The 14,392-nt window shown below is 45.6% G+C and overlaps 1 protein-coding gene across 1 annotated transcript in view; it reads left to right on the top strand.

The window, feature by feature from the left end:
* The first annotated feature begins 804 nt into the window (after positions 1-804).
* LOC146207248 (beta-1,4-galactosyltransferase 2-like) overlaps positions 805-14,392 on the top strand; it is a 107,772-nt gene continuing 94,184 nt past the window's right edge. Inside the window, exon 1 of the mRNA XM_084577947.1 lies at positions 805-1,902. Coding sequence (XP_084434073.1) covers positions 1,083-1,902 — 820 coding nt within the window. The 5' untranslated portion in view covers positions 805-1,082. The remainder of the gene's footprint in view (positions 1,903-14,392) is intronic.

A 14,392-nucleotide genomic window follows, 5' to 3' on the forward strand; every position in this document is an offset into this window, starting at 1 on the left:
CCTCAGCGACTGACTCAAAGTGGGTGATTCCCAGCTTGAATCATTAATTGCAGACACTGCACATCACCCCTTCAGCGACGGCACCGCTGCAACCTGCCTCCTTACTGCTGGCCATTGCGCGCTGCAACCGCTTCGTAATTGCGATCCAGGCGTAAAGCTTTTAGGTAGGATTACGCTCAGCGCACAGCATCAATCCCGCAAGAGCGCGAAGCCACCGTCATATACCCAGTAGAACAATTTTTGATTGAAACTTCCCCAAACGTAACAGCTGAAGTCAACTGATTGGTATGATTGAGTTGCCCTGCGTGCGCACTTTTCGAAATATTTCCGCGGACGAAAGGTGAGATGTCTATAGGCCAGCGGGGTATACCGTACTGAAGCTAACAAGAATTGAATCAGCCGTGCCGGTACACCCGCATTTCTGCCTGCGTATTTCTACTTCAGTTCTCCTCTTGCGTGCACTAAGGCTCTGGCACTGGCGACTAGTGCTGACAAGAGCTCATATCTAGTTCATATCTAAGCTGCTGCTTGAATAGGTTCAGTTCGAAGCGAAGAGAGGGTTCACCTCAGAACAGCATTTAGCACACAATTTTTTTAGAATACTTTAAATAAAATAAGGCTTCGCGCCTTAACTTTCTAAACGTTTTGCTTACACAAGTTCCCTTCAGAGAGCGCTAGCTGTGTCGGTTGGTTTGAGCTTCAAGAAAGGCTGTCAAATACCAGCGCGCTTTCCGTCGTCGCGGGCGCGCGCGAAACTTGAGTTGCCCATTCAGCCGACAGTGGGCGTCAGCAGTCCGTGGTAGTCTGAAGCGGTGACAGGACCGGATGGCATGCCGAAGAAGGGATGCTGATCTCCAAGGCAACGCCGAAGCCGTCGTTTCTCCCCCTTGCCTCCCATCGATCGCAACATCGCGTATCTCTCTCGGCCGACTCGGGGCGCAACGTGGGCCGTGGGGTGAGCGCAGAAGGCGTCCGGGATGCGGCCCGTCCCGCATGCTGCCGCCTAGCTCCGCTGCCGCCGCCTCCGGGAGCGGCGCGGCTCCCGCACAACTCCGCTGGTGCCCGCCGCCGCCGCCGTGGCCATGGTCATCATGGTCCGCGCCACGGCGCCGCACCACGTGGTGCACCCCGTCGTCTGCTGCACCGTCAAGCGCGCCGTGCGGCTGTTGCCGTCGGCCCTGCTGCTCATATTCGTGCTGTCCCTTATCCTTGTGACGCTGGTCCAGATCGCCGTCATCCACTCGCATCGGCGAGCCATCTACCTCCAACGGCGCCTGGCGAGCACGTCTAGACCGTCGCCCTCCAAGCTCCAGGGGGCCGTCGGCCCGCCGGCGCTTGTCGCCGCAGCTGCGTCGGACGCCTCCGGCTCTCCAACGGCCCATTTCCAGGCCTGGTCAGCTGTTCACCGGGCCAGGGAGTCGCACCGCAAGCCCAACGCGAGCCAGAACAATCGGACGCCTCAGCAGTCCAGGGCGCGTCCCAACGCTCTCCAGGTGGAGGCGCTGCTGGACCGCAACGCGCCCACGGTGGATAACAATATCAAGATCCTGACGGGACTCGCAAACGCGGCCAGGATACGTGATATCTTCGCCAGTGCCGTGAATGTGGCTCGTGGTACGATGACGACGAATGGAGGTTCCTTGACGTTGACGACGGCGGTGCCTGAGGATACGGCGGGGAGTGCGACGACGGGAGGTGACGACGGCGTCTCGTGGCAGTTGGTGAAAGATGATGTGTACCGACGAGCGGGAGGGGGCGCCATGTCGGATGCATCCGAAAGAGGCAGCGAAGACGACGATAGCGGCAATGACGTGAGCCGGACGCGAAAGTTTGCGCCAGACAAGAAGCCCTCAGCCGGAGTGGTTACGCGGCCTCTTTGTCCCGAAGTGCCTCCAGGACTGGGTGAGTGTGTGCTCCTTGACTGGTATGGGGAGGGGTGAAGTTTCGCGGCACTGTTTTCTGAATACTTTTTTTTTTATTCTTGAAATATCATTTCAAATATTCTTGAATCGATATCATTTATGTACGCTCCACCCCCCCCCCCACACACACACGCAGCACATACAACACACACACACACACACACACACACACACACACACACACACACACACACACACACACACACACACACACACACACACACACACACACACACACACACACACACACACACACACACACACACACACACACACACACACACACACACACACACACACACACACACACACACACACACACACACACACACACACACACACACACACACACACACACACACACACACACACACACACACACACACACACACACACACACACACACACACACACACACACACACACACACACACACACACACACACACACACACACACACACACACACACACACACACACACACACACACACACACACACACACACACACACACACACACACACACACACACACACACACACACACACACACACACACACACACACACACACACACACACACACACACACACACACACACACACACACACACAGCACATACAATGTAGTTCCCTAGCGAAAAGCTTGGTCTTTTTCTGTCAGGGAAGTGCAGACATCCCGATGTGAGAACTTCGGTAACGTGAGACGGACGTACTTGAAGTATGTTTGAAAGCAGATGGACTGATAATAAATGACGAGCATTGGCATGTATGGAAAGCTGAAACTTTTTCTTCCGTAAGAAAAACACTCTTAGAGTTAAGCGTCAGGTTGACGCTAACCGATTGGTTCTACTTTGATAAAAACGAAGTTCGAGAACTCCACTATAATGCACACTTGACAGCGCTCTCAACTGTCAGCGCTGTTATATATATATTTTTTCTGCCCGTTCTTTTAATTAGGAATTGTGGCTCGAAACTATACATCATTTCAGCCACGATTACGTCAGTTCGTATGTGCTGGTAGATATAAAGCGATAATAAAGCAAATGTAAAGGCGGATAGGTACAGACACATTACATGAGCATACTGTGCTATCATTAAGAAAATGTCGCGCACAAATTAATTATTCGCTGATGAAATTATAGAGTATTGCAATACTGAGTCATAAAAGGCCTGAATAGTGGAGAAAAAGAAGCAATAAAACAATTCTGACGGGAATCTGCAAACACTGTACTTTTGCATATACTTGGAACGTTTCGTTTCTTTGCAAGGTGAGCGTTCTTCGGCTGCGTATTTCAGCGGCAAGCGGAGTGGTTTCATTCTGCTGGGGCAGCCCCGCTCTTGAAGGGGCTCATATGACAGCGTGCGGCAGACGTCGTATCTTAGCCATCTTAGCCTCGCGTTCTTCGCCATGGGTCTCACGTTGCCTATGCTTATCACTTCCCATGACTCAGTTTCTTGTGACGCCGAAACACGCGACGAGGCAACAGTATTTCCATCTCCATCGTCTTGAACTGGGCAGCTCGGTGACAGGTTGAAAGTGTTTTGAGCGAGTAGGATATACGGTGCCGCTGGTCATTCGAGCTAGGGACAATGTTTAGTAAAGTACGAAAGCAAAGCTCGACATCGCATACTGATCAAATCTCTAGTCTATCGGATTTAGCATCGAAATCGTAGCTAGGTTTAGTATGAAGCTAAACATGAACGAGCATGGTGCAGAACAGGCCGGAAATATTTTTTGTAGTCAACAAATTTGATGTCCAAACCTATTTCAGATAGCACCGTGTGGTGGATTAGTTCAATGCATCGTGATGTAAATAGCCGAGTTGCTGCGTGAGTAGAATAACCTCCAAGCTGGCATTTCTGTCTGCCTGTTGAGGCTGAAAATGACAATTGGCGTCCGACTTCTACAGAATCGCGTTTCAAGAAATGTCTCGTGCTCATCGCGAAAAGAATGGAGTTGAGAGATAAAAATGCCTGCATCCGAGGAACACTTTCTGCTGCAAGTTTTTCCGAAGTTAGTTTTCAGCTCCATTCACGTAATGTGTCCAGGAAAGATAGAATGAAAACTATACTAAGATTCGCATAACTGGGGAGAAGATGCAGGCACACGCGAGTATGAAGATGTCTCAGTCTGAGAGAAACGGTGAAACCGCAAATAAGAGACAGCTTTTTAGCAGTGCTTTACACGCGACCTAGTCGTGCGGGATTCCTTCTCACGCGCATCGTGCAACCAGGAAGACACGGAGAAGGACAATTTTCAGGCTCATAACGGCCCTAATGCTGCTGTGCCGGGTCCTTAAAATTACCACTTACAGAACCGCGCCAGCTACTGTGAATTACTCCCGACACACTGCGTCCGCAGTTTCTTCTTTCTCCCTGCTTTCCGCCCTTGAACGACAGTAGGGGCTGCAAATATTAGCAAGAAGAAAGAAATACACGCTGGAGCAGGCAATATTTCAAAATAGCGAAAAGAAACGCTGCTTTGCCGGTCAGGAGCCGGACAAAGTAACGACGGTGTTTTATCGGAAGGCGCTCCGAGCAATTGCCGAAGACGTGACTTCGGAAGAAATGTCGACTTCGTTGAAGAAAGAACTTTAAATTGTTCCCCATCTTAAAGGTAACGATGCGGAAACAAAAAAGCTCATAGAAATCGCAGCGTGACCTATTCTTTTGTTTTTCTTTTTCTGCGCTTAAAAGAAATAGGCTTTAGCTGAACACTGGCGAGTCCATAAATGACGGCGCGTGACAAAACGAAGTCGGCAGATGACGCAGTAGAGCATAGCTGGGAAATCAACCACTTCAGCGCAACATCTCTGCGGTTTTTAATAGTAAGTAGTTAATGTCACTACTAATACCGCCCTACTGCGAATACTGCTGGTACAAGGAATACTACTCCTACTACTACTACTACTACTACTACTACTACTACTACTACTACTACTACTACTACTACTACTACTACTACTACTACTATTACTACTACTACTACTACTACTACTACTACTACTACTACTACTACTACTACTACTACTACTAACACTAATACTATAACATATAACATACGTTTAACAACAGGTGGTTTAAAGGAAACATTTGATCCAAGTGTGCATTGTAAAGAGGAGAGAGTGAGGGCCGGGAAATCATAACCCTGTTAGCTACCCAACATATGGAAAGAGAAAAATTAAAGAAAACAATAAAGAGAATAGGAAATTTGAGTTCTTCGTGCAAATGGGCTGCTTTAGGCCCACGAGCAATTTGCGCTCGTTTCCCTCGGTGCCTAAACGGGCGCGCCAGCCGGTTACTTCGTATGCACCTGTCCAAAGTTTTCTTCATTTGTTCTTTTTTTTTTTTTTTTTTTCTGACCGGCGATGAAGAGGCGATAACACAGTAAACTTTTTAGACGACCATGATTGAATATCTAATTCGCAAAGGACGCAAGAAGTTTTGTAGCCGCTGACGCGCGGACTCGAGCCACGAACACAAAAATAAAAAATAATAAAAAAAAAGGATGAGAGTTAACTACAGACCAGGCGGCTCGCTTGGTGCGCGGAGGAAAGACAGATCGCCTCGCATCTTCCGCCGCATCGCAGTGGTTTCCGGGTCTTGCGTTCGGTCCTCTCGCTCGCCATGGTGAGCTCCCCTGGTCTAGCGGAATTCCGCCCAAAGCACCCGCAGGTCGGCTGCTCGGCAAAACAGGCGCGCGGTTGTAAACGCGGCCTTTCGCGTCCGCGCTGCACCGCCCTTATCTGTCACAGAGCGATTACAGAATGCGAGTTTGTACATTCTATCATGCTCCTTTGCTACGACGCCTCATATCGACCTCATGCGCTAGTTAGTGGCTTTCTCGGTATACCGGATATAGACTTTGCTAGTTTAAATGTTATAGGATTTACCGCTTAGCAGACCGGTAATTCTTTACGTAGTAATGGAATGTTCTTTTGCTTAGACTACCATAATCTCATTTCGGGCGCATTTTTTTTTTTTTCTGCAGCAAGGTTCAAAATCGTAGCATTTTCCCTACAGTATCCGCCCTATACTAGAATACGGCTGCGTCCCATAAAACACCAATGCTCTTGTGAATGTAAACAAAGTGGAATCTGTAGCGATACAATAAATTCCCCGTTTTATATTTCACCAATATAACAGTCATTTCCCCCCCCCCCCCCCCCCCCCCATCAGTCGGACCTTGAGGCTTAGTCGACTTTTTTCTTTCCGTCGTTTTCATTGTTTGCAGTTTTGCTCACGTTAATTACCGCTTCGCGGTTTGAGTCACTTCGAAGCAGTTTAATAATTTTTAAACGCCTATCTGCGAAAAGCTACCGCAGGTAGGCGTTTAGATTTCAGTTGTACTGGCTTGAAGAAATCGAGATTTGTTTTTCGTGCACCAAGAGAAATTTGCAACTTCTTTCCTGACCCTACTCACGCTTTGTTTTTGAAATAAATTTTTCATTCTGCGACCTGTGACCGACCGACCTCGACCTGTACACGTTCATTGGTGTTTTCATAATACATCTTGTGCTGCTGATCGCTACCATTCGCTAGGGCATTTTTCATTTAAAAAAGAAACTGGGCGAGTTACGAGGACGGAAAGAGAAGATAGGACACAAACACAACTGCAACTAGATGCCAGAAAACATTACTTCAGCATAGCCCCACGGAAGACTTCTTTCTGTACGCTAAATAAATAAATAATAAATAAATACATTTTTCATGCTTGTAGGAATTAATGAAAGACAAGGAACATTAATTTGAAGGTACGATTAGTTGAACGTGTCTATGTTTTCGTTTCGGCACTCCGTCACGTAGTTGAGGGGGTGACTTGACCGGTGGCAGTGGTTGGCCACCATTCCAACCAAGGGTATTCAATCATTTTCCTGTTATTCCTTCTATTTTCCCAAAAATGTTGAAGTAATCGAGGAGATTGGTAGATTGGTCAGAAAGAAAAGTATTTTGTTATTGAAACGTCACTTGTGCTGACCATGCATGTGTGTGCAGACTATATATTATTCTTGCTCTCAAAATTGCTCAAAATGTAATGCCAAGTAGACTCATGTAATGTGCGTAGGGATCATCATTCTTAGTGTTTCCGCAATGCGGGTGGTAATAATCGAGCGATATCGTAGTTCATATCCGAGTAAAAAACGGGCTATTCTTGGAAAAGTTGCTTAAATTGGACCTTCTTCGGTTATTGTCTGCAGTAAATTACATTTCTTGTTTTGTAGTGGTATGCTTTCGTATGGAACGTGTAATGCTCTATTCGATTCTCGTTGCTCTAAAAACTCCACGCAAAGAACAGGTAGCTCAAAAGGTTGTTTGTAAAATCAGCTTTTTATGTCTCATTTCGTGAATATATCGTCGTACATATCAGCTCCTCGCAGGACTTAACCGTCCGTGCGAAGGCGACTTGCGTTTCCTTGCACACCCAGGAAGCATGAATCCAACGTCCAGCCGATCATTTTGAATTCACCACTGTATCCGAGAAGGGCGTCGTTAGATTCGGTAGGGCTTGATACGATGATACTAACAAGAGGACTGGATACTACTCGGTGTTATTGTCTCCCGCTTCCAAAATGCCATTTACTAAAGTGGGCTCAACGTCATAAATAACAAGCGTTAAAAAAGTTTCAAAGCTACCAGAAATTGAAAAGACGCTTGTCGGGAATGCGTCTCCCCTAACATTTCCTCATAGCCATGAGCTTTGTACAGTGGAAAACTGCATTTTTTGTTAGGAGGCGGATTTTCGACTAAAATTTGTCTTGAAACCAATACTAAGAATTCGATCTAATGCGGAAGGTTCAGCTGCAACCGTATTTTACCCGTAAACAGAGGGCCATAAGTATATGAGAATCAGACATTTTGACTATTACCCCTACATAATATTGTAATGTTATGATGAATATGGAACTCCTCATAACGCATTTTTTTTTACGGATATAGCTGCGCTTCGGTTTCGATGTCATCCGATTCAGAAGGATATTTTTCGCACGACTTGTCTCAATGCAAGCACGTCCAGCTAATCTGAACAAATGCTCCTAGTTTCGCGGCTATCACCACTCAATGCGCGGCGCTAACCATCAAAAATTACAGCGGAAATTATGTGCGTCTGGTGCCCACCACCTGATGTCCTGTGGCCGAAACAAATAGTTGATGCGGACGCATGAAAATTTTTCGAAGCCAGATTCCCGAGAGCGTAGGCGATTGTTACTTAACTATAAGGTATCGTTAGCATTTTCCGACACGGACATAAAGTTGCAGATGCGCAGCAGGAAGGAATTTATGGCGTTTCATGAGCACATAACCTCGCACTACTAACGTTAATATGTATTTTAATTTAGGCATCTACAGCTTACAGATACCAATCCACAATTGCCTTCACGCTCGTTCCTCGAGTACTCGAGCGTGTGAGTGCGTTGCGCGCTGTTGCGTGATTACACTTTGCAGTACGAGCTCCGCACAGTGAAGTGTAGTGATATTTCTGTGCATGCTTTTCGTTTATTTCCACTATTGAGATGAAATACACATTATGGATACCAACACAATTCCGCTCTGGCGCTACCCTCTATAAGCAGAAACCGTTAGACTTATTCGTAAACATTAACACATGTATCACGAATAAGCTGGCTGATGTGTATCATATTAATTTCATTATAGCTGTTTCATTACATACATTCAATGTTTCTGTACTTAACAAAAACTGGTTTAGGCATTTCGCAAGTATGTATTGAGACGCATATGCTAAAAACGTATACTTATCTGAGAAGGCAATATTTTTATTTTCTTTACATGCATGTTTACTGATGAAAATGCTAGCGGCATGGTAATCGTTATTATTGCATCCATAGTGTAGTGGGACGTAGAAAGTGTACAGGAGGATTAAAACAAGGTACCTAAGCAGAAGACATGCTGCGTCAAAACTTGGGATTGTAGTAACTCCCTGTAGGGCGTCGCTAAGACGTTACAACGTGTCAGGTTAAGAGTATCAGCCTAATGGAGCTGACAGAGGACTGCGATTCGCATGCTATAGGAATGCTATTAGTAATGACAAACTGGAAGTGAAACACTGTATAGCTGATGCACTAATACGTTACTAATAGACGAGCCGGTATGAAGAAGAACTGAACAAGGGTAAATGGGGTACGCCTCAGCTCGCAGATGAGCCAACGTTTCGACAAGTGGACTTGTCTTCGTCTGGGCGAAGACAAGTCTTCTTGTCTTGTCTTCTTCTGGGCGCAGACGAAGACAAGTCCACTTGTCGAAACGTTGGCTCATCTGCGAGCTGAGGCGTACCCCATTTACCCTTGTTCAGTTCTTCATACCGTGCGAACCATCTTCTTCTCGTTCTACATAGACGAGCTGGTGATGCAAACAATTGCTCTAAATGCGGAAGTTGTAATTGCTCTCCATAGCGTATAAGTACAAGGTTACCAGAGAGACGGGAACTAGTAGTAAGGTTCCTTGTCAATAAGCTTATAGCTGGTAACATAAATGAATACTATAGCATTAATTAGTGGGTGACAGGCATCGTAATTGGGCTTAATAAGCGGTTAAACTGAAGGTTGTACAGGCCTACGCTCCTGCTTGTAGTCATGATGACTAGGCAGTCGAATGCTTCTACGAAGATGTAGATTTGGGAATAGAAAAAGTAAAAACGCTGTATAATGTATTGATGGGCGACTTCAACGCCAAAATAGGCAAAAAGCAAGTTGGCGAATATCGCATTGGTTCTAGAAATAGCAGAGGAGAGTTCCTAGTTGAGTTTGCAGAGCGCAATAACTTAAGAATCATGAATACCTTTTTCAGCAAACAGAAGAACCGGAAGTGGGCATGGAAAAGCCCTAACGAGGAGAGTAAAAGTGAAATTGACTTCATACTGTGTTCTAACCCTGGTATTATGCAGGATGTAGAGGTAATCGGAAAGGTGCGATGCAGTGACAACATGATGGTAGTTTCTGAATTAGTCTAGATTTGAAGTGGGAACGAATTATCGGTGACAGGGAAGGTAGAAGAATTCAGGATCTCGCTACAAAACATATATTCAGCTTTAACCGAGGAAGACGACCTTAGTGCAGAAGCATTGAACGATACCTTCAGAGATATGATTACTGAGGGCGCGTCAAAAGTAAGCGGTATGATAGTTAGAGAGGATACCGGCAAATTACCCGAAAGATTTGATTAAGAAACGCCAAAGCATGGAAGCCTCCAACCCAACAGACAGGATAGAACTGACAGAGCTATCAAAGATAGTCAATAGGTGCAAAGTGTCCGACATAAGTATAAGATGGAGACAATCGAGCATGCTCTAAAGAACGGCGGCAGCCTTAAAACGGTGAAGAGGAAATTAGGCATAGGCGAAAATCAGATATATGCGCTGATGGACAAGGCGAGCAATGTTATCACTAGTATGGACAAGATAGCCGAAATAGCCGAGTATTTCTATACTGATCTATACAGTAGCCAAGGTAGCTAGGACAATAATGAGATTTGCAGTAGTGGAGAGCAGTCAGGCGTTCGGCCAATAATGAAGGACGAGGTTAGGAATGCTTTAGGAGCTATGAAAGAGAGGAAAGCAGCTGGGGAGGATGAGGGAAATGCAGATTTGTTGAAGGACGGTGGGGGAGGGGGGTGTCGTGCTAGAAAAACTGGCCACCCTGTATACGCAATGCCTGCTGACATCGATGGTACCGGAATCACCGAAGAAAGCAAACATCTTAATTTTTAAGAAAGAGACGCAAATGACTTAAACAATTATAGGCGAGTCAGCTTACTATCCGTTACGTACAAGGCAGTTGCTAAGATAATCTTTAATAGAATCAGAACAACCTTCTAGAAACTTAAATCAATCAAATTATCAAGCAGGCTTTCAGAAAAGATACTCTACTATCGATCATATTCATACTATCAACCAGGTGATAAAAAATGCCCGGAATATAAAGAACTTCTATACATAGCATTCATATATTACAAAAAAGCATTAGACTCAGTCGAAAACTCCGCAGTCTTGCATTGCGAAATCAGGGTGTATAAGAACAGTATGTGAAAGTACTGAAAGATATATATATATATATATATAAGGTGGCTGCACAGCAACCTTAGCTCTGCATTAAAAAAAGTAATAACATTTTCATAAGGAAAGGTTTTATGTAAGGAGGCACGATCTCTTTCACAACTTGCTCAGATGGAAGTATTCAGAGACTTAAAGTGGGAACTTAGAGTGGGAGCAGTTAGGGATAAGGGTTGATGAAGGATACCTCAGTAATCTGCTATTCACTGATGACATTGCCTTGCTATGTAACTCAGGGGATGAACATCAGACAGTGGTTGATGACCTAGACAGAAAAAGCAAAACAAAGGCCTAAAAATCAATATGCACAAGACTATAGGTATTGTTCAACAGCTTCGGGAAGGAACAGCCGTTTACAACAGATAAAGAAGCGCTGGATGTAGTAGGCGAGTGTAGAAATTTAGTACAGGATAACCGCAGATCCGAACCATGAAAGAAAAATAACAGTAGAATAAGATTAGTATGGAGCGCATTTGGTAAGCACTCGCAGATAATGACTAGCACCCTACCGGTATCGCTCGAGAGGAAAGTGTATTGGCCAAATATTTAGGGGAATCCCCAAGGGTAGGGTCGATTTGTAATAAGCGAGTACAGCTATACAGCTTTCTTAGAAAATTCGTAGATAAAGAAAAGTTCGTCCTGGTCTGGGGATCAAACCCGGGTCCACCGCTTTTCCGGGGCAGTCGCTCTACCAACTGATCTGCGCTTGGGTGGATATCAGTGAGCAATTACTCCCCTGAAAAAAGTGTAACACAGTTGGATCTCGACTGTACTCATCTGTGAGGCTGAAACGTGGAGGCTAACGAAGAGGGTTCTACTTAAGTTAGGGAAAACGCAGAGAGCTATGATAGGAGTGACGTTAAGAGAGAGGAAGTGTGCAGAATGGGTAAAAAAATGACTGGAGTTGATGATATTCTTGTGAAAATCAAGAAGAAGAAATGGGAATGAGCAGGGCATGTATTGCGAATAGAGAATAACTGATGGTCGCTAAGGGTAGCAAATTGGATTCCAATGGAAGGAAAGCGTGGCAAGCGCAGCAGAAAGTTAGGTGAGCGGATGAGATTAAAACGTTCGCACGGGTCGAGTGGGTGCAGCTGGCACAGGATTGGGTTAGTTGAAGTAATATGGGAGAGGCCTTCGATCAGCATTGAATATAATCCGGCTGATGATCAAATATTGATCCTCGATCCTCGTCGAGCTGCAGATTCGGCCGCGTTCCGATTTAGCTCATTGTTTAGAGGAAGTATTCAGAGACTTGGAATTAGAGTAGTTAGGAATAAGGGTAGATGGAGAATACCTCAGTAATCTGCGATTTACCGATGACATTGCCTTGCTAAGTAACTCGGGGGATGAACTGCAAACATTGAATGATGACCTAGACAGGAAAAGTAGAAAGGTAGGCTTGACAATCAATAAGCAGACTAAGCTTATGTTCAACAGCCTCGGGAAGGAAAAGCAGTTTACGTTAGGTAGCGAACCACTGGAAGTAGTAGGCGAATATGTCTACTTATGACAGGTAGTAGCCGCAGATCCGGACCATGAAAAGGAAAAAACAAGAAGAATAAGATTGGGATGGAGCGCATTTGGTAAGCACTCGCAGATTATTACTAGCAGCTTACCGGTATCGCTCAAGAGGAAAGTATACAACACTTGCATCTTACCTGCACTCACCTATGGGGCTGAGACGTGGAGACTAACAAAGAGGGTTCTACTGGTAGGGGGTAACATTAAGAGATAGGAAGAGCGCAGAGTGAGTCAGAGAAATAACTCAAGTTACTGACATTCTACTGGAAATTAAGAAGAAGAAATGGACATGGGCAGGACATGTAGTGCGAAGAGAGGATAACCGATGGTCGCTGAGGGTAACAAACTGGATTCCAAGGAAAGGAAGGCGTAGCAGGGGGCGGCAGAAAGTTAGGTGGGCGGATGAGGTTAAGAAGTTCGCAGGGGTCAAGTGGATGCAGCTAGCACATAACTGGGTTAATTAGAGAAATATGGGAGAGGCCTTCGCGCTGCAGTGTGTATAGTCAGGCTGATGACTACAACGGCTCTGGCTGATTGCAACGTAGAGCGGAGTTACGATGAGAGCCTGCGTTTCGATTCGTCCAACCTCGTAGCTGTCTCTCGGTAAGCATTTGCGCTCGAAGACCAGGAACACATAACCCATTATATCGTTCAGTGAGAATAAATTCTGATAAAACACAACAGGAACTAAGTTCTCGTTCAGAGTGCTGTGAATAATTCTGAGGCCAATGCGAGCACAGTGTCTAGCATGGAACTTAAAGCTTGAATTTCACGAGTCAATAGAGGTGACGTGCAAACTGCATTACGCTTTTGCTTTTGTTTACGACCGTTGTAAACGCCACCTCTCCAAATAACGTCCACGAACTTCGTCATGCATTACCAAATCGAATGAAGCAAAATACGTACCAAAGAACAAGTGATAGAGTGAAGTTGTCCTGCACTCGCCACCATCAGTGATGAGTCACTTTCTCTTCTTGGGAGGAAGGGGGATTTACATCGTTAGCAAGAAACTCCCGCCTCACATCGAATCGATTTTTCGTGAAAACAAGAATGCCTTTTATTAAGGGAGGCACCAGTATTGAAATGAATCTCTCGACATGATAGGAATTAAGTCTGTTCGGCTGATGCAGGGCGGTCTCGTCTGACTTAATGTAAGGCAGACTACTGTCAGCCATATTTTCTTTTGTTAAGATGGAGTTACAAGCTTACTCGGACGCAGTGAATAACGGCCCGGAAGGTAGTATATCAATTATACTAAGAGCATTATCTCATTAATTTAAATCCTTCTCAGTAATCGAGCGGAACAAGAGTAAAAGGCGCGAGGGAAGACACGCCTATGTATCTTGCTGAGCTATATTATTTAAGAACGAGCCAACTCGACGAAAAAGAGGCTTCACGTAATTTACAAGTGTAATTACCGCGGAAGGAAAAAGCTTTTAGGCAAAAACAGAAACAAGGTTTGGTTTGTGGGGTTTAAGACGCCGTAGTTGAGGACTGCGGAAATTTCGACCACCTGGGGCTCTTTAACGTGCGCTGGCATTGCACAGCACACGGGCGCCTTTTTCCGCCTCCACCGAAAAGCGGCCGTCGAGGCTGGGATTCAATCCCGCGTCCTTGGGCACAGTGGTCGAGCGCTGTAACCATTGCACCACCCCGGCGGGGCAAAAAAACAGAAACCTGTGCGCTCGTATTTTCATCGACAAAGCAAAAATACGAGCCCACAGAGGCATCGGCGCCAGGAAATACATTCTTCAACGGCTTTGTTATCATCAGAACGAACGGAACAGGAAACAATCTTCATGATTTCGTTGAAGTAGCCTCATTTTCGCGGAAACTAGTAAGCGTAAACGCCAATAATTTTAGTGCAGATGTCAGTCGGCGGCA

Source organism: Amblyomma maculatum, chromosome 1 (assembly GCF_055883805.1).
Source record: "Amblyomma maculatum isolate TAMU_Amacu chromosome 1, ASM5588380v1, whole genome shotgun sequence".
NCBI classification, from domain to species: domain Eukaryota; kingdom Metazoa; phylum Arthropoda; class Arachnida; order Ixodida; family Ixodidae; genus Amblyomma; species Amblyomma maculatum.